This window comes from Equus przewalskii, chromosome 30 (assembly GCF_037783145.1).
Source record: "Equus przewalskii isolate Varuska chromosome 30, EquPr2, whole genome shotgun sequence".
Lineage (NCBI taxonomy): Eukaryota > Metazoa > Chordata > Mammalia > Perissodactyla > Equidae > Equus > Equus przewalskii.
In genome coordinates this window covers 13,303,100-13,329,884 of record NC_091860.1, presented here as the reverse complement: position 1 = coordinate 13,329,884, position 26,785 = coordinate 13,303,100, and the positions used below count along the sequence as shown (strand labels likewise).

The 26,785-nt window shown below is 36.4% G+C and overlaps 1 protein-coding gene across 29 annotated transcripts in view; it reads left to right on the top strand.

Annotated features, from left to right (window-relative positions):
* The window catches only part of MLLT10 (MLLT10 histone lysine methyltransferase DOT1L cofactor), a 256,466-nt gene that overhangs the window by 161,961 nt on the left and 67,720 nt on the right, over positions 1-26,785 (top strand). For 24 of the 29 annotated variants that reach the window (XR_011535070.1, XR_011535068.1, XR_011535069.1 and 21 more), the window contains 2 exons: positions 22,172-22,424; positions 25,814-26,383. Coding sequence is in view for 25 of the 29 variants with exons in the window: in XM_070601382.1 (XP_070457483.1) it covers positions 22,172-22,424; positions 25,814-26,383 (823 nt within the window). In the remaining 4 variants the exon portion in view is untranslated. The remainder of the gene's footprint in view (positions 1-22,171; positions 22,425-25,813; positions 26,384-26,785) is intronic. The other 5 variants (XM_070601393.1, XM_070601391.1, XM_070601392.1 and 2 more) reach the window with 1 other exon arrangement.

Here is a 26,785-nt window from a genome sequence, read left to right as displayed (position 1 = left end):
CTTGTTTCTCAGGATTGCTTTGGCTGTTTGGGGTCTTTTGTTACCCCATATGAGTTTTAAAAGATTTTATGTTCTATTTCCGCACCACACTCTTTTTAACCTTCTGTTGATGGGAGCATAGGGATAGGTCAGGGAAGGCAAGGCTGAGTTTTACTTTGAGCTTCAGGGCTCCTTTTTAGACCCTATGGTTAATATTAGTAGAGCACATTTAAATTGAAAGTCATGGGGAACTTTAATTCACTGTTGTAGCTTAAATGCCTGTGTTACGCACAGTTTTGAAGCTTGCTTCATCATTTCTTATACCTTAATACAAAATGTATTTGTTTTTCTATTAGCTTATAGTTCACTCCACTGGTCTTAAAATTTTTAATTGTACTTTTTCTGTGTCTATCTTTTAACCCTTTTTGACTGTAAAGTCTTTTAAAACTAGAAATTGGCAACAAGTAAGTACCTTGATATGTCAAATTAATGTGGTATCACTGTAATTTTTTAATACTGCAACTGTAGTTTATCAGGACATAGGATACTTTCACGTGAATCCTTGATAACTATGATAGTGGACCACTGGTGATAAATAGATACATAAAAGTTGCTAGGAACAAAGTAGGATTTTATATTAATCATTAAGATTGTTACCAGAATTACCGTAAGTGTCTAAGTATCTTTCCTAGAAAACATAGCTTGTTTCTGTCATTGGGAGGTTTAGATTTTTAGGTAAAAGAGGATTAGGTGCAGCAGATGGGATTAGCTACCTGCAGAGACTTGATGCAGGGAATCCTTTAATGGGATGAAACAAGCTGAGACAGCAGAAAAGGAGACTCCCCTTGTGTTTGTAGGTGCTGTGGTTGCTTCCCCTAATTTCTTCAGTTTAGTCTTCCCGAGCACTTCAAATCTGTTTCCTTCTTTCCATGGTACTAGTAGAAGGGGATATTGCCAAGGAAAGATAAGGGGAGAAAGTCTTAGCTCTTGACCTTGTGCAGATTTGTTAGACATCAGTGTTATTTTTCTGAAAAAATTGCTGGATGTGTGTAAGCCACAGTTAAGATCTATTTTTAAATTTGTGATAAAATTGACCCTGATACCTTATTAGGTGTCATATTTTATTTATTATACTACTTTTTATCATTATTGAAAAACTTAGTAGTTGTTTCTGACTTTCATTGTAAATAGCTCACAATCTTTAGTCTTTTAAATTTTTGCATGATATAACTTATAAACTACAGATTTCTTTTTTAAAGGGTTTTCTGTGTACCAAAGATATTTGATTAGATTTTTTCTTTTGTCCTTGCGGTATTTTTAGGAGAGGGTAAATGAGGACCTAATTCTAGCTGTATCTTTTAAATTAGGTGTTAAATTCTATACTGTTTTTATAAGACTTTTTGATTGTAGAACAAAAATATTTTTCTGTAAAATAGGTTGTAGTTTTTTTAATATTTAATTTTTAAATTTCTAGTATGTTTCCTTAAAGATTAACTATTAAAGAAAACTTTAGAACTTAGAAGTTCTAATGAAATCCACGTGCAGGTTTATCCTCTGTTTTTGCTCGATGCTAATCTCTTCCCTTTGTTCTTTTCTCTGTACTCTTCAACAACACAACATGTTTGAATGCTAACTCTTAAAAAAATTTTTTTAGTAAACTTAATTTTTAAAGAAACACACACACATAATAATCTTATGACAATAAAGGTATTAAAAACTTGTGTTCAATATGTCGGACCTTCTGTTAAACTTTCTTGAGGTACAATTGACATACACTAAATTGGACATATTTAAAGTGAAAAATTTGATAAGTTTCTAAAACCATCACCACACTCAGTAGCAAAAGTTCCTTGTGATTCAGTGTACTCTCTTTTTCCTTGTCTTCCCATCCCTACCCTTGCCCAGGCAATTACTGTTCTGCTTTCTGTCACTGTAAATTAGTTTGAATTTTCTAGGATGTAAAAATTGGATACATCCAGTATGTACACTTTTTTATCTGCCTTCTTTCACTCAGCATAATTATTTTGAGATTCTTCCATCTTGTGTGTGTCAGTAGTTCATTCCTTTTTATTGCTGACCTCTGTTCCATTGTATGGACGTACCATAATTTGTTTATCCATTCTGTAATTGATGAACATTCAGGCTGTTTCCAGTTTTGGGTTATTACAAATAAAGCTGCTTGGAATATTATACAAATCTTTGTATGGACGTATGCTTTAATTTTTATTGCATAAATACCAAAGAGTGGACTAGCTGAGTCACATGGTAGATGTATCCTTAATTTTTTTGAGACACTGTCAAACTATTTTGCAAAATGTGTTTGTGCCATTTAACAATTCTACCAGCAGTCTACGAGAGTTCCTGTTTCTCAACATTCTCTGCAGCACTTGGTATGATCAGTCATTTTAATTTTGGTATGATCACACATTTTAATTAAAGTGTGTCTGTAGTGGTTTCTCCTTGTGGTTTTAATTTGCATTTGTTTAACTGAACTATGTTGAACATAATGTTTTCTCCCAGAAGTTTTATATTTTTATGTTTTACATTTAGGTCGATGATCCATTTGAGGTAGTTTTTGCACAATCAAAGGCTACTTACTTGATTTTAAATATCAAGTTTTCCCAGAGCTGTTTGTGGAACAGACTGTCCTTTCTCTGCTGAATTGCCTTTACCACCCATTTGCTGAAAACCTGTTGACCATATATATATATGGGTTTATTTATGGACTCTGTTCTCTTCCGTTGATCTCTTTGTCTGCCTTTACTTGAGTACCACAGTATTCTTGATTACTATAGCTTTATAAGAACCATTTAGGTCAGGTGGGGTCCGTCCTTCAACTTTGTTCTTCTCTTTCAAAGTCATTTTGGCCATTATAGATTCTTCACATTTTTATATGAATTTTAGAATTAGATTGTCAAGTTGTAGAAATAAAGCTGCTAGTATTTTTTATTTAGACTGCATTTTAATCCCCACATCATTTTCGGGGAGAATTGATATCTTAACCGTATTTAGTCTGCTGATCCATGAATGTAGTTTGTCTCTTCATTTAAGTCTTTAATTTATCTTAGCAATGAATATGCAGTGTTTGTACATCTTTCTTCACCTTCATCTCTAAATATTTGATATTTTTTGGTGCTCTTATAGTCTTTTGTAAAGTGTAATTTTTGTTTGTTGATCTGGTATCCTGCAACCTTGCTGAAAGTTTCTTATCTTTTTAAAAAATATTTTAATTTTTCCTCTTTCTCCCCAAAGCCCCCTGCTACATAGTTGTATATTCTTAGTTGTGGGTCCTTCTAGTTGTGGCATGTGGGACGCCACCTCAGCATGGCCTGATGAGCAGTGCCATGTCCCTACCCAGGATTGGAACCAATGAAACCCTGGGCTGCTGCAGTGGACTTAACCACTCGGCCATGAGGCTGGCCCCTCTTATTATTTTTAGTAGCTTGTTGATTCCATAGGATTTTCTTAATAGAAAATCATGCCAACTATGAATAAGACAGTCTTACTTTATCCTTTCTAATCTAGATGCCTTTTATTTCTTATTATACCTACTAGAACCCCCAGTGCAATGTTGAATAGAAGTGGTGAGAATGAGCATCTTTGCTTTCTTCTTGATTTTAGGGGAAAGGTATTTAATCTTTTAACATTACATTTGAAGTCACGGGGTTTCCTTCTATTCCTAGTTTGCTGAGAGTTTTTATTAGCTGTTGATATTAGATTTTCCCAGATAATTTTTCCATATATTTTTAATATGTTGATGTATATTTATGTCTTTTTTATTCTTTAATATAATGAAGTACATTGGTTGTTTTCCAATGTTAAGCCAACCTTGCATTCCTGGGATAAATTCCACTTGGTTGTGATGTATTACCATTTGTATATATTGATATGTTCAAGTTTTTTAAATTGTAAAGGAATTTTTGCATCTGTATTCATGAGAGATATTGACCTGTAGTTTTCTTTTCTTAGAATGTCTTTGTTTGGTTTGAGGAGCAAAAGCAATGCTGGCCTCATAGAATGAGTTGCAAGTATTCACTCCTAATCACTTTCTTGGAAGAGTTTGTGTAACCCTGACAGCCACTAATCTTTTTATTGTCTCCGTAGTTTTGCCATTTCCTGAGTGTCGTGTACTGTTGGAATCATACAGTATGTAGCCTATTCAGATTGGCTTCTTTCACATAGTATAGTAGTATGCATTTGTTTCCTCCTCCTTTTTTTTTTTTTTTTTTTAAGATTTGTCTTTTTAGAGCAGGTTTAGGTTCACAGCAAAATTAAGAGGAAGGTACTGAGATTTCCTATATACTCCATGTTCCCAAGCAAGTATAGCCTCTTCTATTATCAACATCCCTCACCAGGGTGGTACATTTGTTACAATCAGTGAACCTACATTGACACATCATTATCACCAAAGTCCGTAGTTCACATTAGAGTCCACTCTTGATGTTGTATGTTCTATGGGTTTGGACAAATGTATAATGCCATGTATCCACCATTGTGTATCATCATACATAATAGTTTCACTGCCCTAAAATTCCTGTTTTCCACTTATTCATCCCTCCCTCCCCCTGGTCCCTAGCAACCACTGATCTTTTTACCATTTCCATAGTTTTCCCTTTTCCAGAATGTCATATAGTTGGAATTATATAATATGTAGCCTTTTCAGACTAGCTTTTTTCATCTAGTAATATGCATTTAAGATTTTTCCATGTCTTTTCGAGGCTTGATAGCTGATTTCTTTCTAGAACTGAATAGTATTCCATTGTCTGAATGTACCACAGTTAATTTATTCATTCACCTACAGGAGGACATCTTGGTTGCTTCCAAGTTTGGGTAATTATGAATAAAGCATGGCTTGATGAGTGGCATATAGGTCCATGCCTGGGATCTGAACCTGTGAACCTCAGACTACCGAAGTGGAGTGCGTGAACCTAACTACTATGCCACCAGGCCAGCCTTTCTTTTTTTTTTTTTTAATTTTAAAAATTTTAAAAATTTTTATTGAGGTTATGGTAATTTACAACTTTGTGAAATTTCAGTTGTACCTTGTTATTTGTCAGTCATAGTATAGGTGCACCACTTCACCCTTTGTGCCCACCCCTCACCCTGCCTTTCTCCTGGTAACCACTAACCTCTTCTCTTTGTCCACATGTTTGTTTGTCTACCACATATGAGTGGAGTCATACAAAGATTGTCTTTCTCTATCTGCCTTATTTTGCTTAACATAATACCCTCAAGGTCCATCCATGTTGTTGTCAGTGGGACGATTTTATCATTTTTTATGGCTGAGTAGTATTCCAGTGTTTGTGTGTGTGTGTGTGTGTGTGTGTGTGTGTGTGTGTACACCACATCTTCTTTATCCAGTAATCAGTTGATGGGCACTTAGATTTCTTCCACATCTTGGCTATTGTGAATAATGCTGCAATGAACATAGGGGTCCATGGGTCTCTTTGAATTGCTGATTTCATGTTCTTTGGATACATATCCAGTAGTGGGATGGCTGGGTCATATGGTATTTCTATTTTTAATTTTTTGAGAAATCTCCATACTGTTTCCATAGTGGCTGCACCAGTTTGCATTCCCACCAGCAGTGTGTGAGGGTTCCTTTTTCTCCACAACTCCTCCAGCATTTGTTATTGTTTGTTTTGGTTACTTTAACCATTCTAATGGATGTAAGGTGCTATCTTAGTGTAGTTTTGATTGGCATTCCCCTGATGATCAGTGATGATTAGCATCTTTTCCTGTACCTATTGGCCATCTGTATATCTTCTTTGGAGAAATGTCTGTTCTTGTCTCCTGCCCATTTTTTCATTGGGTTGTTTTATTTTTTGTTGTTGAGTTGTGTGAGTTGTTTATATATTAATAGAGATTAAGCCTTTGTTGGATATATGATTTGAAAATATTTTTCCCCCACTTAGTGGGTTGTGTTTTTGTTTCAATCCTGTTTTCCCTTGCCTTGTAGAAGCTCTTTAGTCTGATATAGTCCCATTTGTGTATTTTGTCTTTTCTTTTCCTTGCTTTAGTAGACATGGTATTTGAAAAGATGCTGCTAAGACCCATGTCAAAGAGTGTATTGCCTATATTTTCTTCTAGGAGTTTTATGGTTTCAGGTCCCTCTGCTTATATCCTCTGAAAGAGATTGTATGAAAGCAGTATAATTTCTTACTTAAATGTTTGGTAGAATTTGCCAGTGAACTTATCTGGGCCTGGTGCTTTCTGTTTTGGGAGGCTGTTAATTATTGATTGAGTTTCTTTAGTAGATATAGGCCTATTCAGATTATCTTGTTTCTTCATGTGTGAGTTTTGGCAGTTTGTGTCTTTCAAGGAATTGATCTGTTTCATCTGGGTTATTAAATTTGTGGGCATAGACTTGTTCATAGTACTTGTTGATTATCCTTTTAATGTCTGTGAGTTCTGTAGTTATCTCCTCTTTCATTTCCGATTATTTGTAATTTGTGTTTTCTCTTGGTTGTCCTGGCTAGAGGTTTATTAATTTTATTCATTTTCTCAAAGAACCAGCTTTTGGTTCTGTTTATTTTTCTCTATTGAGTCTGTGTTTCATTTCTTTGATTTCTGGTTTAATTTTTATTATTTCTTTTCTTCTGCTTATTTGGATTTAATTTGCTTTTTGTTTCTAGTTTCCTAACGAGGAAGCTTAGATTATTGATATAAGGTCTTTCTTCTTTTCTACTATATGCATTCAGTGCTATATAAATTCCCTCTAAGCGCTGCATTTGCTACATCCCACAAATCTTGATAAGTTGTATTTTCATTGTCATTTAGTTAATAATATTTTACAGTTTCTCTGTGATTTGAGAGCAGACATTATATGATTTCTATTATTTAAAATTTGTTGACGTGTGTTTTATGTCTCAAAATGTGATCTATCTTGGTGAATGTTCCATGTGAGCCTGAAATGAATGTATATTCTGCTGTTATTGGATAAAGCAGTCTATAGATGTTGTATCCGGGTGATTAATGGTGCTGTTCAGTTCAAGTATGTCCTTACTGATTTTCTACCTACTGGATCTGTCCATTTCTGATAGAGAGGTGTTAAAGTCTCCAACTATAAGAGTCGATTCATGTATTTCTCCTTGTAGTTCTATCAGTTTCTGCCTCACATATTTTGATGCTCTGTTTTAGGCACACACATGTTAAGAGTTGCTGTGTCTGATGGTATTGACACCTTTACCATGATATAATGCCACTCTTTATCCTGGTAACTTTCCTTGCTCTGAAGTCTGCTGTGTCTGAAATTAATATAGCTATTCTCACCTTGTTTTGATCAGTGCTGACATGGTATGTCTTTCTCCATCCATTGATTTTTAATCAGTATATGTCTTTGTATTGTAAGTGGGTTTCTTGTAGACAACCTATAGTTGAGTCTTGTTTTTTGATTCACTGTGACAATTTCTGTCTTTTAATTGGTACATTTAGACCATTTATGTTTAAGATGTTTATGGATACAGTTGAGTTGTTATCTACCAAATCTGTTTCTGTTTTCTATTTGTTGCCCTTGGTCTTTGTGTTTTTGTCTCCACATATTTACTAGCTTTTGTAGTTTTAATGGAACATTTTATATAATTCCATTTTCTCTCAGTTTTTAACATATTACTCATACTTTTTTTTTCTTCACGGTTGCCCTAGTGTTTGCAATATGTATTTAGAGCTAATCCAAGTCCACTTGCAAATAACACTATACTGCTTCATAGTGGTACAAGTACCTTATAATAACAAGATGTTTCTAATTTCCTCCCTTCCATTCTTTTCTGTCAGTTCTGTCATTCATTTTACTCATACATAAACATAATAAGCATATATATGCATAGGACTAATCAAATACATTGTTGCCATTATTACTTTGAACAGTTAGATCAATTAAGAATCAGAAAAATCAAAGTTTTCATTATACCTTCATTGATGCATTCTCTGATGCTCTTCTTTTCTTTAGGTAAATTAGTGTTTCTGACCTGTATCATTTTTCTTCTCTCTGAAGAACTTCTTTTCACATTTCTTGCAGGTCAGGCCCACTGGCAACAAACTCCTTCAGTTTTTGTTTGTCAGAGAAAGTCTTTGTCTTTCACTTCGGAAGGATAATTTTACAGTGTACATAATTCTAGGGTGGTTTTTCTTTTCTCTCTCCCAACATTAAGTATTTCACACCGCTCTCTTTGTGCTTGCATTGCTTCTGAGGAGGAGTCAGATGTAATTCTTTGTTCTTTTATAGGTAAGACTTTTCTCCTCCAGCTTCTTTCATGATTATTGTTATTATTATTTTTTGAGGAAGATTAGCCCTGAGCTAACTGCTGCCAATCCTCCTCTTTTTGCTGAGGAAGACTGGCCCTGAACTAACGTCTGTGCCCATCTTCCGTGACTTTATATGTGGGGCACCTACTACAGCATGGCTTCACAAGCAGTGCCATGTCCGCAGTTGGGATCTGAACCAGTGAACCCCAGGCCACTGAAGCTGAACATGTCTACTTAACAGCTCTGCCACTGGGCCGGCCCCCTGAGGATTATTTTTTATCTTTGATTTTCTCTTGCTTCGTATTCTCTGAGCTTCCTAGATCTGTGGTTTGGTTTCTGACATTAATTTGGGGAAGTTCTTTTTTATTTTGAGGAAGATCAGCCCTGAGCTAACATCTGCTGCCAATCCTCCTCTTTTTGCTGAGGAGGCCTGGCCCTGAGCTAACATCCGTGCCCATCTTCCTCCACTTTATATGTGGGACGCCTACCACAGCATGGCTTGCCAGGCGGTGCCATGTCCACACCAGGGATCCGAACTGGTATATCCTCAAGCTCTGAGATTTTTTTCTTCAGCCTTGCCCAGTCTACTAATGAGCACATCAAAGGAATTCCTCATTTCTGTTATGTTGTTTTTGATCTCAAGCATTCCTCTTTTGATTCTTTCTTAGAATTTCCTTCTCTCTGCTTTATATCATCCATCTGTTCTTGCATGCTGTCTGCTTTTCACACTAAAGCCCTTAGCATATTGATCATGGTTTTAAAAATTCCTGGTCTGATCATTCCAACAGTCCAGCCATATCTGTCTCTGGTTCTGATGCTTGTTCATTCTCTTCAAACTGTGTATTCACCTCTTAGTATGCCTTGTAATTTTTTGTTGAAAGGCAGATATGATGTACTGGATAAAAGGAACTGTGGTAACTAGGCCTTTAGTAACGTGGCAGTGAGGCATGGGGGGAAGGGAAGCATTCTGTAGTCCTATGATTAGTCCTCACTCTTTTGTGTAGTCTGTGGCCCTGTACTGCAGACTTCACATGTGATTCTCACCACCCTCCTCCTACCCTCTTTGGTGGGACAGCATGGTCCTGGGGTGGGAGTTGGTTTATTTCCCATCCCCACGGTACTTTAGGCTCTGGTATAACCCCGGCAAGTTATGCTCTGGTAAAATAGTTTCTCCTGAGGTCGGGTCTTAAAAAGAACGGAATACCTTGGCATATTTCAGAATTGTTCCCTCCCCCACCCCTGCCAGAAGGCTGAGTCTAGTTTTTCTTCTGATACTCACTGTGAAGACCTTGTACAAAGCTCCTGGAGGTAAAACTCAAAAAAGTTTGAGGGCTCCTTTATGCCTGGGTCCTCTGGAGTTTTTCTCTCTCAGGCTTGTCCACACTGAGCCTTCAGCAATTTGTCAATTACACTTGAGGTTTCCTACTCTGATACTGGTTCCCATGGAGAGTTTTGCTTGGGTACCTTGTATTCTCTGTATCTGTCCATCTGTCTTTCTAATTTTGGGGGCAGTGGTTTGCACTGTGATCTCACTTCTGTGCTGAATCTAGGAATAGTTATTGATTTTTCAGTTTGTTCAGCCTTTGACTTGTTAGGGTGGAATGAAGACTTCTAAGTTTTTTCTGTGCCCTACCACAATCCAGAAGTGCTAATGTAGGCATTTAATGTTACAAACTTTGTTCTACGCACCACTTACACATTTTGATATGTTGTATTTTCATTTTTATTTAGTTGAACAAATACTTCATGGTTTCCTTTTTCTTTTTTTTTTGATTTCTTTTTTTTTTAATTTTTATTTTTTTTGGATGTACATCATATTTCAAATTCTGGATACATTACATCATGTTCACGACCCGAACACTAATTATAGTGCATCCCCTCACATGTGACCCTAATCACCCCTTTTGCCCTCCCCCCTTCCCCAATGGTAACCACTAGTCCAATCTCCAATGCTATGTGTTTGGTTTTTTTGTTGTTGTTGTTGTCTTTTATCTTCTGCTTATGAGTGAGATCATATGGTATTTGATTTTCTCCCTCTGGCTTATTTCACTCAGCATAATACCCTCAAGGTCCATCCATGTTGTCACAAATGGCTGGATTTCGTCATTTCTTATGGCGGAGTAGTAGTCCATCGTGTATAAATACCACATCTTCTTTATCCATTTGTCCCTTCTTGGGCACTTAGGTTGCTTGCAAGTCTTGGCTGTTGTGTATAATGCCGCAATGAACATGGGGTGCAAGTATCTTTATGCCTTTGTGTTTTCAGGTTCTTTGGATAAATACCCAGCAGTGGAATAGCTGGATCATATGGTAGATCTATCCTTAATTTTCTGAGGATACTCCAAACTGCTTTCCATAGTGGCTGCACCAGTTTGCACTGCCACCAGCAGTGAACAAGGGTTCCCTTCTCTCCACACCCTCTCTAACATTTGTTGTTTCCTGTCTTGTTAATTATAGCCATTCTGACCAGCGTGAGGTGATACCTCATTGTAGTTTTGATTTGCGTTTCCCTGATAGCTAATGATGTTGAGCATCTTTTCATATGCCTGTTGGCCATCTGTATATCTTCTTTGGAGAAATTTCTGTTCAGAAATTTTGCCCATTTTCTAATTGGATTGTTGGTTTTTTTGTTATTGAGCTGTATGAGTTCTTTGTATATTTTGGATATTAACCCCTTATCTGACATGTGGTTTGCAAATATCTTCTCCCAATTGTTAGGTTGTCTTTTCGTTTTGTTGATGGTTTCCTTTGCTGTGCAGAAACTTTTTAGTTTGATGTAGTCCCATTTGTTCATTTTTTCTTTTGTTTCCCTTGCCTGGTCAGACATGGGACTTGAAAATATGCTGCTCAGACCAATGTCATAGAGCTTACTGCCTATGTTTCTTCTAAAAGTCTCATAATTTCAGGTCTTACGTTCAAGTCTTTAATCCATTTTGAGTTGATTTCTGTGCATGGTGTAAGGGAATGGTCTACTTTCATTCTTTTGCATGTGGCTGTCCAGTTTTCCCAACACCATTTATTGAAGAGACTCTCCTTTCTCCGTCGTATTGTCTTGGCTCCCTTGTCGAATATTAGCTGTCCATAAACGTGTGGGTTTACTTCTGGGCTCTCAATTTTGTTCCATTGATCTGTGTCTGTTTTTGTGCCAGTACCATGCTGTTTTGGTTACTATGGCTTTGTAGCATAATTTGAAATCGGGGAGTGTGATACCTCCAGGTTTGTTCTTTTTCCTCAGGAATCCTTTGGCTATTTGGGGTCTTTTGTTGTTCCATAGAAATTTTAGGATTCTTTGTCCTATTTCTGTAAAAAGTGTTGTTGGAACTTTGATAGGAATTGCGTTGAATCTGTAGATTGCTTTAGGAAGTATGGACATTTTAACAATGTTAATTCTTCCAATCCAAGAGCACGGAATATCTTTCCATGTCTTTGTGTCTTCTTCGATTTCTTTCAACAATGTTTTATAGTTTTCGGTGTACAGATCTTTCACGTCTTTCGTTAAGTTTATTCCTAGGTATTTTATTCTTTTTGTTGCAATTGTAAATGGGATTATATTCTTAATTTCTCTTTCTGTTACTTCGTTGTTAGTGTATAGAAATGCAACCGATTTTTGTACATTGATTTTGTATCCCGCAACTTGACTGTATTCCTTTATTATTTCTAAAAGTTTTTTAGTGGACTCTTTAGGGTTTTCTAGATATGAAATCACGTCATCTGCAAAGAGTGACAGTTTCACTTCTTCTTTTCCAATGTGGATCCCTTTTATTTCTTTTTCTTGCCTGATTACTCTGGCTAGGACTTCCAATACTATGTTAAATAAGAGTGGTGACAGTGGGCATCCTTTTCTGGTTCCTGTTCTTAGAGGGATAGCTTTCAGTTTTTCTCCATTGAGAATGATATTTGCTGTGGGTTTGTCATATATTGCCTTTATTATGTTGAGGTATTTTCCTTCTATACCCATTTTATTTAGAGTTTTTATCATAAATGGATGCTGTGTCTTGTCATATGCTTTCTCTGCATCTATTGAGATGATCATGTGATTTTTATTCTTCATTTTGTTAATGTGGTGTATCACGTTGATAGATTTGCGGATGTTGAATCATCCCTGCATCCCTGGAATGAAACCCACTTGATCATGATGTATGATCTTTTTAATGTATTGTTGTATTCGATTTGCTAGTATTTTTTTGAGGATTTTTGCATCAATGTTCATCAGTGATATTGGCCTGTAATTTTCTTTTTTTGTGTTGTCCTTGTCTGGTCTTGGTATCAGGATATTTGCTTCGTAGACGGAGTTAGGAAGCCTCCCCTCCTCTTCAGTTTTTTGGAAGAGTTTGAGAAGGATAGGTATTAAGTCTTCTTTGAATGTTTGGTAGAATTCACCAGGGAAGCCATCTGGTCCTGGACTTTTATTTTTTGGGAGGTTTTTAATTGCTGTTTCGATCTCCTTACTGGTGATCGGTCTATTCAAATTTTCTACATCTTCTTGATCCAATTTTGGAAGGTTGTATGTTTCTAAGAATTTATCCATTTCTTCTAGATTATCCAATTTGTTGGCATATGGCTTTTCATAGTATTCTGTTATTATCTTTTGTATTTCTGAGGTGTCCGTTGTAATCTCTCCTCTTTCATTTCTGATTTTATTTATTTGAGCCTTCTCTCTTTTTTTCTAGGTGAGTCTAGCTAAGGGTTTGTCAATTTTGTTTATCTTTTCGAAGAACCAGCTCTTGGTTTCATTAATTTTTTTCTATTTTTTTTTTAGTCTCTGAGTCTTTTATTTCTGCTCTGATTTTTATTATTTCCTTCCTTCTGCTATTTTGGGCTTTGTTTGTTCTTCTTTTTCCAGTACCTTTAGGTGCGCTTTTAGATTGTCTATTTGGGATTTTTCTTCTTTGTTGAGGTAGGCCTGAATTGCTATAAACTTCCCTCGTAGAACTGCTTTTGCTGTATCCCACAGAGTTTGGCATGTCGTGTTTTCATTTTCATTTGTCTCCAGGAATTTTTTTATTTCTTCTTTGATTTCTTCATTGACCCTATCATTGTTCAGTAGCATTTTGTTCAATCTCCGCATTTTTGTGGCTTTCCTGGTTTTCTTTCTGTAGTTGATTTCCAGTTTCATACCTTTGTGGTCAGAAAAGATGCATGGTATTATTTTGATCTTCTTAAATTTATTGAGACTTGTTTTGTGGCCTAATATGTGATCAATCCTGGAGAATGTTCCATGGGCATTTGAAAAGAATGTATATTCTGTGGTTTTTAGATGGAATGTTCTGTATATATCTACGAAGTCCATCTGGTCTAATGTGTCCTTTAAGGCGAGTGTTTCCTTATTGATCTTCTGTTTGGATGATCTATCCATTGGTGTAAGTGGAGTGTTAAAGTCCCCTACTATTATTGTGTTACTGTCTATTTCTCCTCTTATGTCTGTTAATAATTGCTTCATATATTTAGGTGCTCCTATGTTGGGTGCATAGATATTTACAAGTGTTATGTTTTCTTGTTGGATTGTTCTCTTTATCATAATGTAGTGCCCGTCTTTGTCTCTTATTACAGTTTTTGATTTAAAGTCTATTTTGTCTGATACAAGTATTGCTACCCCCGCTTTCTTTTCTTTGCCATTTGCATGGAATATCTTTTTCCATCCTTTCGCTTTCAGTTTGTGAGTGTCTGTAGGTCTGAAGTGTGTCTCTTGTATGCAGCATATACATGGATCTTGTTTTTTTATCCAGTTGGCCACCCTATGGCATTTGATTGGAGCATGTAGTCCATTGACATTTAAAGTAGCTCTTGATAAATATGTATTTATTGCCATTTTGTCACTTTTTCTTTTTTTGGGGTGTTTTAGTAGTTCTTCTCAGTTACTTTCTTTTTCTCTTGCTCTCTTCCCTTGTGGTCTGATGGCTATCTTTAGTAATATGTTTGATTTCTTTTGTCTTACTTTTTTTCCTGCTTGTTATAGGTTTCTAGTTTGTGGTTACCATGAGGATATTATTTAATATACTATGCATATAACAGTCTATATTGAGTAGATAGACTCTTGAGCTTTACCTCTTTCTGAAAGCTCTACTTTTTCACTCCCCTCCTCCCACATTATATGTTTTTCACATCATATATAGTCTTTTGTTTAGTGTGTGTCTATCCATTACCCTCTTATCATTGAAATAGGTAATTTTAGTACATTTGTGTTTTAACCTTCATATTATCTTCACAAGTAGTTGATCTGCTGCCTTTACTATACTTTTACCTTACAAGTGATTTTATTGCCTGTTTTTTCTTGTTGTTGTTTTGGGTTTTTTTGATAATTTTTTTTCTTCTATTTGTGGTCATTGCTTTCCCACTTAAATAAGTCCCTTCAGCATTTCTTGTAGAACTGGTTTCTTGGTGATAAACTCCTTTAATTTTTGCTTGTCTGGGAAGCTCTTTATCTCTCCTTCCATTCTGAATGACAGCCTTGATGCATAGAGTATTCTTGGTTGTAGGTTTTTTCCTTTTAGCACTTCAAATATGTCATGCCATTCTCTTCTCACCTGTAGGGTCTCAACTGAGAAGTCCGCTGACAGCCTGATGGGCTTCCCTTTATAAGTCACTTGTGGCCTTTCTCTTGCTGCTTTTAGGATTCTCTCTTTGTCTTTAATTTTAGGCATTTTGATTATAATATGTCTTGGTGTGGGCCTCTTTGGGCTTCTCTTGTTTGGAGCTCTCTGTGCTTCCTGAACTTGGATGTCTGTTTCCTTCCTCAGGTGAGGAAAATTTTCCTCTGTTATTTCGACAAATAAATTTTCTGCCCCTTTGTCTCTTTCTTCTCCTTCTGGGACCCCTATAATCTGAATGTTAGCATGCTTGATATTGTCCCAGAGTTCCCTTACACTGTTCTCATTCTGTCTAATTCTTTTTTCTCTTTTCTGTTCTGCTTGGGTGATTTCCTCTAATCTTTCGTCTAGCTCGCTGATCCGTTCTTCTGCTTCTTCTACTCTGCTATTGAGTCCCTATAGTGAATTTCTCATTTCCAGTATTGTATTCTTCATTTCTGATTGTTTCTTTTTTCTATCTTCCAGTTCTTTGCTGATGTGCTCACTGTGTTCATCCATTCTTCTCTACATATCTGTGAGCATCCTCATTATATTTTGTTTGAATTCTTTGTCAAGGAGTTCACTAGTTTCTGTTTCATTTAGTTCTTTTTCTGATGTTTTGTAGTGTTCCCTTGCTTGGAAAGTATTCCTTTGCCTCCTCATTATGCCTCTTTCTCTGTGCTATTTTCTTTGTACTAGGTGAGTCGGCTATGTCTCCTGATCTTGGAGAAGTGGCCTTATGTATGAGATGCCTTATGAGGCCCAGGAGTGTGCTTCCCTCTCGTCACCAGACCATAAGAACCAGGAGTGACCCCTTTGTGGGCTACTTGTGTTCCTCTGCTGTGGCAGGGTTGCTCCCACTGCAGGTACCCAGGGAGTCTGATCTTTCCTTCCCTGGCCAGCTGTTTGTAAATCCAGTTTGGAGGGGCCTCAGCACTGTTGGCTACAAAGTCTATCAGCACACTCTTATTGCAATTGTCCTCTTAATTGGGTTGGTACCCAGTGTAGCTGGTTGCTAGGCTCAGGGTGTACAGTTGTGATAGGCCTGAGGCCAACAAGCCTGTTGTCAGTTCTCTTAGGAGTGCAGCTGAGTGGGGCTAGCCCTTGGCATGGAGGCACTCAGTTGTTTCAGGCTTTGGAAGGTGGGGCTGATCCTTTCTATGGCTATTTGTGAAGCACAAGTCTTCTGCCGCTGATAAGCCTCACCCCCCACTGGACCACATATACTGTCAACACAGTCCTGGTCCGTGCACACTTCTCAACCCCCTGGAGCGTGCCGCAGTGCCACACTGCAGAGGCCCCCACCTCTGCCCCAGTGCCCCCCACAGTTCACCTGGTCCTCACACAAGCCCTGCCCCACAGAGGCAGACACCCTTGCCTGCCTGTAGAGGATCAAGGCACTCAGTCAGTGCAGGCTGAAAAGTAGCCTGAGGGCTTGCTGTTAGGTGGGGCCAGTCCCTAGGGAGGATTGCCTGCCCTGGCTGAACTGGATGAAATCTGTGCTCTAGTGGATGTGGCAGACCCCTGGGCTAACAGCCCAAGGGATGCACCTCAATGGCCCCCACTGGTGTCCGTATCAGCACGCCTGCACCATCTCAGAACAACGGCCCCCACCAATGTCTCAGTCTCTGGAGAGGATCCTCCTTTCACCAGGATGCCCCCAGAGCCCACCAGGTGAGTCTTGTTTCACCAAAGGACAGTCAGCCTTCTCTCTGGTGATTTTAGGTTGCTGCAATGAGTGAGTTTGTGCGTGGGCCCTTAAGACCTGGATCTTTTTGGCTTTCGGCCGATAGCTTTTCTGGGGTGTCCTTGCTGCAGATAATAGCCAGCAAAGCTAGACAGTTAAGACCCCCCTCTCAGTTGGGCTGAGTCCAAAGGATGGTTATAGCAGTATTGCCCCCACTCCGGACCTCACTCCTCCAGGGAGGGCTGCGCACCTTAGGGTGGCTCCCCCTGGCCAGCTGAGAAGCTCCACTGCTCCCAAAGGTGGCTTTTTTCCTCTCCTGCCGGAGTTACTGCCTCTTCTGCTTTCGTCAGGACTGACTCTTGTCGTGGGGGTTCTTTTTATCCAGTTTTCAGTTTTCACTCCAGGGTGATTCTTCCCAAAATTGTTGTAACCTGGTTGTGTTCGTGGGAGGAGGCGAGTTCAACATCTGCTCACAGCGCCATCTTGACGAGATCTCCTCCATGGTTTCCTTTTGATTTCTACTTTGACCCATGGGTTACTTAGAAATGTGTTATTTACTTTTGAAACTTTTGAGAACTTTTCACACATCTTCTTGTTACTGATTTCTAACTTAATGTCTTTGTGTTATATAATTCATTTTAAATTTTTGAGACTTTTTAAAATGACACAGAACAAGGATTGTCTTGTTTAATGTTCTGTATGTCTTTAAAAAGAACGTGTATTCTTTCTGCTTTTATTGTATAGTGGTTTTCTATAAATGTCAGTTGGTCAGTTGATTTATATTGTTTGTTTTCTATATCCTTACTGATTTTTTGGTCTACTTGTTCAATTATTGAGAAGAGGATGTGGACCTCTCTTACTGTAATTATGGATTTTGCTGTTTCTCCATTTTCTCTATTCTGTCAGTTTTTGCTCCATTTATTTTGAAGGTTTCTTATTAGGTGCAGAAACATTTAAGATTTTTAATATTCTCTTGATGAATAGACTTCTTTATCCTGGTAATATTCCTTATTCTGAAATCTACTTTGTGTGGTATTAATATTGTGAATTTAGCTTTCTTTTGATTAGTGTTAGGTTAATAGTTTTTTCCCCATACTTTACTTTTAATATCTTTGTGTCTTTATATTTAAAATTGGTTTCTTGTAGGCAGCAGATAGTCTTGAGTTTCTTTTTTCAATGTTTTAATCTCTGCCTTTCAGTGTGGGTATTTAGGTAATTTAAATATAATGTGATTATTGATATGGTTGTATTTAAATCTTATCATTCACTAATCCTTCTTTATTTGCTCATCATTTCTCATCCCCCCCCCTTCTTACTGAATATTTTTTATGTTTCCGTTTTGGCTGGTTAGTGATAATTCTTTGTTGTATTATGTTATTGGCTGCTTTAGGGGTTATAGTACACCTCTTTAACTTGTCAGAATCTGCCTTCAAGTGACATTACACCATTTCACGTATTATGTAAGAACTTTGAAATTATATACTTACGTTCTTACCTTTTTGGCTTTTGTGCTATTTTTGTCATATTTTAAAATTTTTACATATTTTATAAACTTCACAATTAATTGTTATTTTTTGCTCTAAATCATCAATTATCTTATAAAGAGATTTGAATAATTAAAAAGTCTTTTATATTTACCCATGTAATAACTGTTTCCAGGTGCTCTTAATTACTCTGTGTAGATCCGCATTTCCTTTTTTGTTTTCCTTCTGCCTAAAAGACAACCTGTAACATTTATTGTAGTGTTGATCTGCTGGTGATTAGTTGTTTCAGCTTTTCTATCTGAAAAGCAATTATTTTGCCTTTGCTTTTGAAAGATATTTTAGCTCACTATAGGATTCTAGGTTAATAGTTTCTTTCTTTTAGTACTTTAAAGATTTTACTATTCCGTTTTCTAGCTTCTGTTATTTCCATGAGAAATCTTCATCCTTATCTTTTTTTCTTACCACATAAGGCATCCTTTTTTTTTTGACTCCCCCTGACTGCTTTTACCATTTTCTCTTTATTGTTGGTTTTTAGTGATAAGCAGTGTGATTATGATGAGCATTCATGGAGTTTTCTTCTTGTTTCTTGTGCTTGGGGTTAGTTGATCTGTAGGTTTATAGTTTTCATCAAATTTTCTAATTTTTCTGCTATTATTTCTTTCAATTCATTTCTTCGTTTTTTTGCCCTCCCACTCTCCTTTGGATACTCCAATAACATGTAAATTAGGTTGCTTAATGTTGTCTCACAGCTCACTGATCCCCGCCCCCAGCCCCCACTTTTAAGTCTTTAGTCTTTCTGTGCTTCATTCTTAGAGTTGGGCTAGTGAGAAATTTGTGGCTTTTAAGAGACATTTGAATAGTACATAATTTAAAAAAAATTAGCCAGCATTAGTTTGTTTCATCATGTTGGTGGAAGGCACAGCTAGTGGTTGTTTCTCTTCCTTCTGCCTTGTTCTCCCAAATATGGATTACACAGCTTTGTAGAATAATCTAAGGCAACCATACCTTTAAAAAAATAATAATAACTGCTCTTTCTTTGCTTACTTATTATGGAGTCATTGTTTAATTCTGATTCTATTTAAAATTTTTGTTTGAAGTAAGAAATACTTTTTGATCTTAATGTTATTTAGTAGGTATATTGGCATGGTATCTTATCTGAGGACTAATAATTGTAGTTAGCTACAAAACAAAAATTACACGTATTCTAATTGTCTATTTTTTTTTTTTAAGATTTTATTTTTTCCTTTTTTCTCCCCAAAGCCCCCCGGTACATAGTTGTATATTCTTCGTTGTGGGTCCTTCTAGTTGTCACATGTGGGACGCTGCCTCAGCGTGGTTTGATGAGCAGTGCCATGTCCGCGCCCAGGATTCGAACCAACGAAACACTGGGCCGCCTGCAGCGGAGCGCGCAAACTTAACCACTCAGCCACGGGGCCAGCCCCTCTAATTGTCTATTTTTAAAGATACATTACATTGCCTGTAAATCACCTTATAGACCAAAGTATTTATGTACTTCTTTAGAGTCTCTCAATATGGCCAAATATCCCGTTTTAGTTCTAGTGGAAAAGAAAAAAAAGACTTTATTTCATTCAGTAGAATACAAATTGAAGTAGTTTACATTTTATGGATTGATTTGCATGAAAAATACCTATTTTTAAGCACTAGAAGGGCTCTCAGAACAGTGAGATGCTCATACTATGAGAGTTGTTAGGATGTGAAACTGACCTGGGAAACAACAGATTTGTGATGTTAGGCCTACTCATTGTGTCTCTCTCAGCTTCCCCACTACCCTCTCCTTTTACTTCTTTCTCCACCTTCTTAATTGTGAGTTGATTGTATGTTTGTAATGTAATTCCACAGTGCCATATTATTTAAACAGCATATTATGGAACAAATACTCTTAACTTACAAACATGAAGTTAAAGTAGAGGTCTTACTTCGAGTAAAACCTATAGAGGCTTTTTAATCCTTTTTGTTACTTAAATTTTTTTTTTAACTGTTAGAATCTTCAGCTAAAGTTTCTTTTTCTTATTAAGGAACCTGTGGTATCTTTTGAAACTTACATGGTATCGAAGTTTTTTAAAGATAAAATGTTATGGTTTTATTTAATGTGCCTTTTGTCACTGAAATTTACTTTTCATTCATTGCGTTTCTTTGTAATACTTCTTTTCCCAAATGCCATGTTTTCATTGGATTTATGGACATATTTGTACTTGAGGGGTAAAGCAAGGATATTCTATTAAATGACTGGGAAAATTGACCAATCTTAATTTAGATTGGTATGTGGAAGCAAATAGTGTATTTCTGTTTTTGGTACTCCACCTATTTTTCTCTCCTTTCCTTATTTGATACGTGGACAAAGTACATGAAGAACACGACCGTGTTTTCTTTAGATGACTTCTAAACTTACAGTAGGGTCAGATGTGAGTGAGATGGAAAACCTCAGGATCAGCTCAAGTTATTGGAAAGAATTATTTGAAAAGTGAAGTTCAGTAGTTTCCAGAGTGACCTGCCCGCCATGCAAAAGGTTCATGTTTCTGAAGTAATCTGTGAAGTTTAATCAGCTTAAATATGATTGTTTGTTACATGGAAGTTTGTTTTTTCCTGAAACTTACTTTGAAAGCTTTGCTCTTATTTGTGGATTCCAGTTTGTTAGACTAGGTTAATTTGTTTTGATGAGATATGTCTCTTGTTTGATGACAGAGTCTGTTGGGGCTGTGAGATGATGTGGGCGGGAGAAGCGCTAGAGGGACGAGAGCACGCAGCAGGAAAGAGCAGGAAAGAGGGTTTGGTTTTTGAAACATTTGAAGTGTTATTCCTTTCTTTGAACATTGATTTTGCTACAGATGCCAAGCATCTTGAGACCTGTTTTTATCGTCACTTTCTTGTTTTTCAGATTTATCTGATGGTTTGTATTGAGTAGTGGTTATATGAGGGAAATTTCAGTTTGTGTATCTTCAGGTTGTTTTTTTTAAGGAATTTTTTTTTTTTGAAGATTTTTAAAAAAATTTTTCCTTTTTCTCCTTAAAGCCCCCTGGTACATAGTTGTGTACTTTTTTTTTAGTTGTGGGTCCCTCTAGTTGTGGCATGTGGGATGACACCTCAGCATGGCTTGATGAGTGGTGCCATGTCCGCGCCCAGGATCTGAACCAACAAAACCCTGGGCCGCCTAAGTGGAGCGCGAAAACCTAACACTCGGCCATGGGGCCAGCCCCAGTCTTCAGGTGTTTTAATTTGTATTATATCAGATTTCAGATAGGTGTATTAGAAAAATATTCATTTATTTACTCAGCAGAAGTTTAGGGCTGGTTATATTTCAGGCACTTAGTGATCTTAACAACGGCAACAAAATTCCCTGGCCCTGTGTGCCTTACAGAGCTTTCGTCTGGAAGTATGTTGATTAGTGTGCATCTGCTGTAACACATTTTCACCATCATTTAACGTGCCCTTATTTGCCACACACCTTGTGTTAAGATGATTATTAAAAACAGGAAACTAATTGTTTGAACAAATCTTTATCTTTTTCCCCTAACATATCTAGATCAAGGAAGTGATTGAGAATCAATTTCAGGGTATAATAATACTTTCAATTTCTAAAAATCTTAACTGCAAAATATATAGCTTTTCTTGGCTTAATACATTGAAGAAATGATTTCAGGTTCAGAGATTTTTATCTTTCTGTTTTGAAAAGCAACCTTCACCTGAATTTAAAAAATTCTTGCTCTGACCTGTGCTAGATCCTTATAATCTCAGGGATGTAGTCTAATGAATTTGTAGCACCTTACTTCTCTCTAATTGTTGTCTCCCTGTGCTGAACACTAAAGCTGCTTTTAATTTCATGTCTAAGAAGTAGTATGTTCTTGTTGAAAATGATGTTGCTTGAGAAACAAGTACCTTCAGTGTTACTTACTGTGTGTCACTGAATAAATGACTAATACATGCGTTTACTAACTGCTGCAATTGGATGCTCAAACAACTGTACTGTAAATTATGTACAGTTTTTAAAAAGCTATCTGTAATAGATGCTAAAATAATAGTTTTTATATGATTTTCTTAGGTGGACTGACTTATTTTTATACCTGAAACTTTAAGATGTTTGTCTTACAAGCCCAGTAATTATTTATTATTAATGTGCCATCTTTTTTTTTTCTGTAGCCAAAATGTAATTAGTTCTTTTTCCTTTTACTTCCTTTCTCAAATCAAAATGTTAGACTTATACGAGCACTAGCAGCAACTCTATATCTGGATCATTGAAGCGCTTGGAAGATACTGCAGCACGATTTACAAATGCAAATTTCCAGGAAGTCTCTGCGCATACAACTAGTGGAAAAGATGTTTCAGAGGCTAGAGGGTCAGAGGGCAAAGGGAAGAAATCTTCAGCTCACAGCTCAGGTCAAAGGGGAAGAAAGCCTGGTGGAAGAAATCCAGGACCGACTGTGTCAGCAGCTAGTCCTTTCCAGCAAGGTATTAATTATGATGTTTTAGTTAAAATACTTGTTCTTATGATGATCAATGGTAGTTAAAGAATTTATTTTTTACTTATAACTAATGGATCGTTGGAGGCTATTTTATGATTAGTTGCTGTAGTGAGATTCCTTCAAAGACTGGTATTCCTTGTTAAAATGTTTCTGGGACCTTTGCTTTCTTTTTGTTACAAATGTGCTTCTGAAGTCGAACTGTAATTTTACTGTTTAGGTAAAGTTTGAGGTTAATAAAGTTTGAGTTTGGGGAGAACAACAGTCGAAGCTGGAGTTTCCTGTCTGCTCTAGGGGACAGTCATTCTTTTCTTCAGTTATTTTTAGTTACCTTTCCTAGTCAAACACTAAAGCAGTTAAGGTGTGTATTTTTAGTAAGTAAACAAGTACTGGGTCGTTTTCAGGGGATCTCAAATAGTTTTCAGTAAATAACAGTTGTTGACTATTAATTCATTTATTATAAAGCTTGAAGTTTAAAAGTAGAAGTTTGCTCAACCTGTGTATCTTTTGGTAAGGCTGTTATGTTTACAGGATGACCAGTTAATTTTTAATTTCAGTTAAATAACAAATTATTTTTCAGTGTCCCAAATAATTGCATGGGACATTTTTTTTTTTTTTTTTTTTTTTAAAGATTTTATTTTTTCCTTTTTCTCTCCAAAGCCCCCCGGTACATAGTTGTGTATTCTTCGTTGTGGGTTCCTCTAGTTGTGGCATGTGGGACGCTGCCTCAGCGTGGTCTGACGAGCAGTGCCATGTCCGCACCCAGGATTCGAACCGCCGAAACACTGGGCCGCCTGCAGCGGAGCGCGCGAACTTAACCACTCGGCCACGGGGCCAGCCCCAGCATGGGACATATTTATACTGAAAGAATAATTTGTTGTTTAACTGAAATTCAAAATTAACTAGGCATGCTATATTTTATGTGGCACCCCTGTTTTATGCAGAACACAATAGCTCAGCTAAACTTTAGAATACATTAGCCCTATGTTCTAGGCTTATACTTTGTGTAATTTTTAACATGAATGTAAATATTTTGAGAAATATAATCATTAGAACTGTTGGCGATAAATATGTTAGTGAGTGTACAAGTGCCTTATTCCCCCTCCCCCACCCCGTTTGCCCCTCCGAGTAAATGAGGGGAAAATTGGCCTTTTCTTTACCCTGTTCAAGCTTTTGCTGATAATAAAAATAGTATCCAAAATCTACTAGGATGTAATTTGAATATGTGGAGAGATTGCTTAGTCTGCTGATTTCTCATTAAAAAGTATATTCGTATATTTTAAACTAATAGTTACTTTGGGCTTCAAGATTTTCAAGTCCTGGGGTTTTTTTATGACTTATATTACAAAACATTAGACAAGTAGAAAATAAATAAAATGCCAAATTTGCTGTTTTATTTTAATAAGTTTACTGTATACTTGTTTTTATGCCAGTTTGGGAAATAAATAGTAAAACCTTAATTAACTTTTAATGTTACTTCATTCACATTTTAAATGTGATATTAGCAGAATTCAGTCATCTCTTTAATTAAGACATTCTCTACTGTTAAAATTGCATTTTTCAGCTTTTAATCTATCTTTGAAGTGCTAATCCATTTAGAAAGGAAAACTCTCATTTTCTTAAACTTCACAGCATTGAAGAGTCTTTTCCTGCCTAAGACCTGGTAGGAGTGTGTCATGTTTTCATATCTGAGATAGTGTTCTGTAAAAGTTTGAAAATTTGCAGGTAGGAGATTTAAGATAATTGGTTTTATTTTTTTCATTGCAGGTAGTATGTGAATTTTAGAAAGTGTACATTTAAAGTATTGTGTATACTAAATGTTTAAAGTATTTGCTACACTGTAGTGAGTTTTTAACACCAGCTGTAAAAACAAAAATGTGTAGAAAAAAGACAGATGGTGACAGATTAGAATGGATAATAAAGAACTTCTTTATAGCTGCTAATTAAGTGGCAAATTGCAGTTATCCTTAAATGATTGATGTAATGTAAATGGCTTCTTAATATGTATGTTTTTCTATATAGACATAGCCTGAAAATGCTCACATAGGTACAAATAATTTTGTAAATGAATAAAATAGATGATTTCTTGACAGTGTTAAACTTTGGAACTACTAGTGTTCTTTTTTAATAAGCCATTTCAGAAGAGCTTAAACTTTAAAAATCGAAACTTTGAGACTTTAGTTAAAAACAAATTCTTTCTTGTGTGTGAGGAAAAAGTATCTTTGTAAATATTTAGGTGGATTTATGTGTTATCACTTATGAATGTGGTCTGCAATAAAATTTAAGACTTAGCTTGAAATTTCCTTTCCACTCCAATAAAACACTCTATTTTGAGCTTTTGTTTCTAAATACATTAGTTGAAATATGATATGGTTTAGTTTTATGAAACGTAATAGATATGTGGTCACAACTGAGTCTAAACACTTGTTACTTCATTTAGCAAGCATGAAGAGAGGGGTTGGTGAAATGGGATAGTGGAACAAACTGTTATTTCATCCCAGCCATATTATTTTTCTACCAGGTAGAGAAGAACCTTGAGGTTCTTATATCTCGTAAAAACTTGGTGACCTACTAATGTTCTTTATAACTAAAGAGTGGGGAGAGAATAAGCAGTTGTGAAAGAGATTAATGAGAGGTGCCTCTCCTATGATTTTACTTTCATAAAAGCAATAGCAGAATGTTAGTGGCTGGTGTCGTTTCTTTATGCAGCTCTGTGGGTAGTGGACTAGGGGAATGTAAGGTATATAGATTAGTTTCCCATGTGATCGTTATTATTTCATCAAATCACTGTTTTGGTGGGGGTAGATTTAACTGAAGAATAACATTCACCAACGTTATCTTGAAGTTAAAACTCAGAACTTCTAACCTAAACAACATGTTTTGGGTTTTATTGTATGTTGGGAGCATTTATAATCATGTCTTCAATAATTGCAAAGGAGGAAGTTCCCCTAGCCATTCAGAGTCCAGTTGTAGTCTTGTGAAAGTCTCATTGAGGTTTTGCTGTTCGTCAGTCCTTACTCAGGCATGTACGACGTATTTGGGGGGAGAATTGAGGAATGCTGCCATGGTAAAAGGTAGGTTAAAGCACAACTTATATCTTGGTAATTGTACAAGTAATAGCTTGCAATTCAACTTAATATTCAATTTAATAACTATAAAAGGACAAGTATTTTTTAAAGATAATTTTATAGATAAACTTGATTTCAGTAATAACCTTTTAAAAAATCTAGCTTTGTTACATATTAATGTCCTAAGTTTTATAGTTAGTTTTTTTTCCACCCTCTCTTTTTGATGATTGTATGGTTTCTACTGCTCATGGGAACTTTTGCATCCAATTTTTTCTTTTCCTACCCCATTTTTTTTTTTTCCCCACTACAGGCAGTTTTTCAGGAACTCCAGGCAGTGTAAAATCATCTTCGGGAAGTTCAGTACAGTCTCCCCAGGATTTCTTGAGCTTTACAGACTCAGATCTACGTAATGACAGTTATACTCATTCCCAACAGTCATCATCAACCAAAGATGTACATAAAGGAGAGTCTGGAAGCCAGGAAGGGGGGGTAAATAGTTTTAGTTCCATAATTGGTCTCCCTTCGACCTCAGCTGTTATTTCACAGCCTAAAAGCTTTGAAAATTCACCTGGAGATTTGGGTAATTCCAGCCTTCCTACAGCAGGATATAAGCGGGCTCAAACTTCTGGCATAGAAGAAGAAACTGTAAAGGAAAAGAAAAGAAAAGGAAATAAACAGAGTAAGCATGGGCCTGGTAGACCCAAAGGAAACAAAAATCAAGAGAATGTTTCTCATCTCTCAGTTTCTTCTGCTTCACCAACATCATCTGTAGCATCAGCTGCAGGAAGTGTAACAAGCTCTAGTCTTCAGAAATCTCCTACATTGCTCAGGAATGGAAGTTTACAAAGTCTTAGTGTTGGCTCATCTCCAGTTGGTTCAGGTAGGGATTTGCCCGTTGTTTTTCTCCCTTGCTTCCACCACCACCACTCTTCCTTTACCCCCAAATTAAATTCATTTTAAACTATTGTTCTGATAATACTTTGAGTTACTAAGTGACGTTTAATTATCTTAATGAAAAAAATGTGTTACGATCTTAGAAAGATAATTTGGTGTTTGGAAAAGATGTTTTGCACTAATTGATGCTACTTAACTAAATATAAGCTAAAAAGTTTATTGGCCATTCATTTCTTATGAAATACCTAGAATTCCCCATTTTCTTTTTGCTTCACTTGCACTGTATTTTTAAAACCAACTCAGAATTCACATTTAAGGTGTGAGAGTTTTTAACACTGTTTTTGATTGGTATTTGTTTTTGAGCTTTCCTTCTCTAAACTTCAACTAG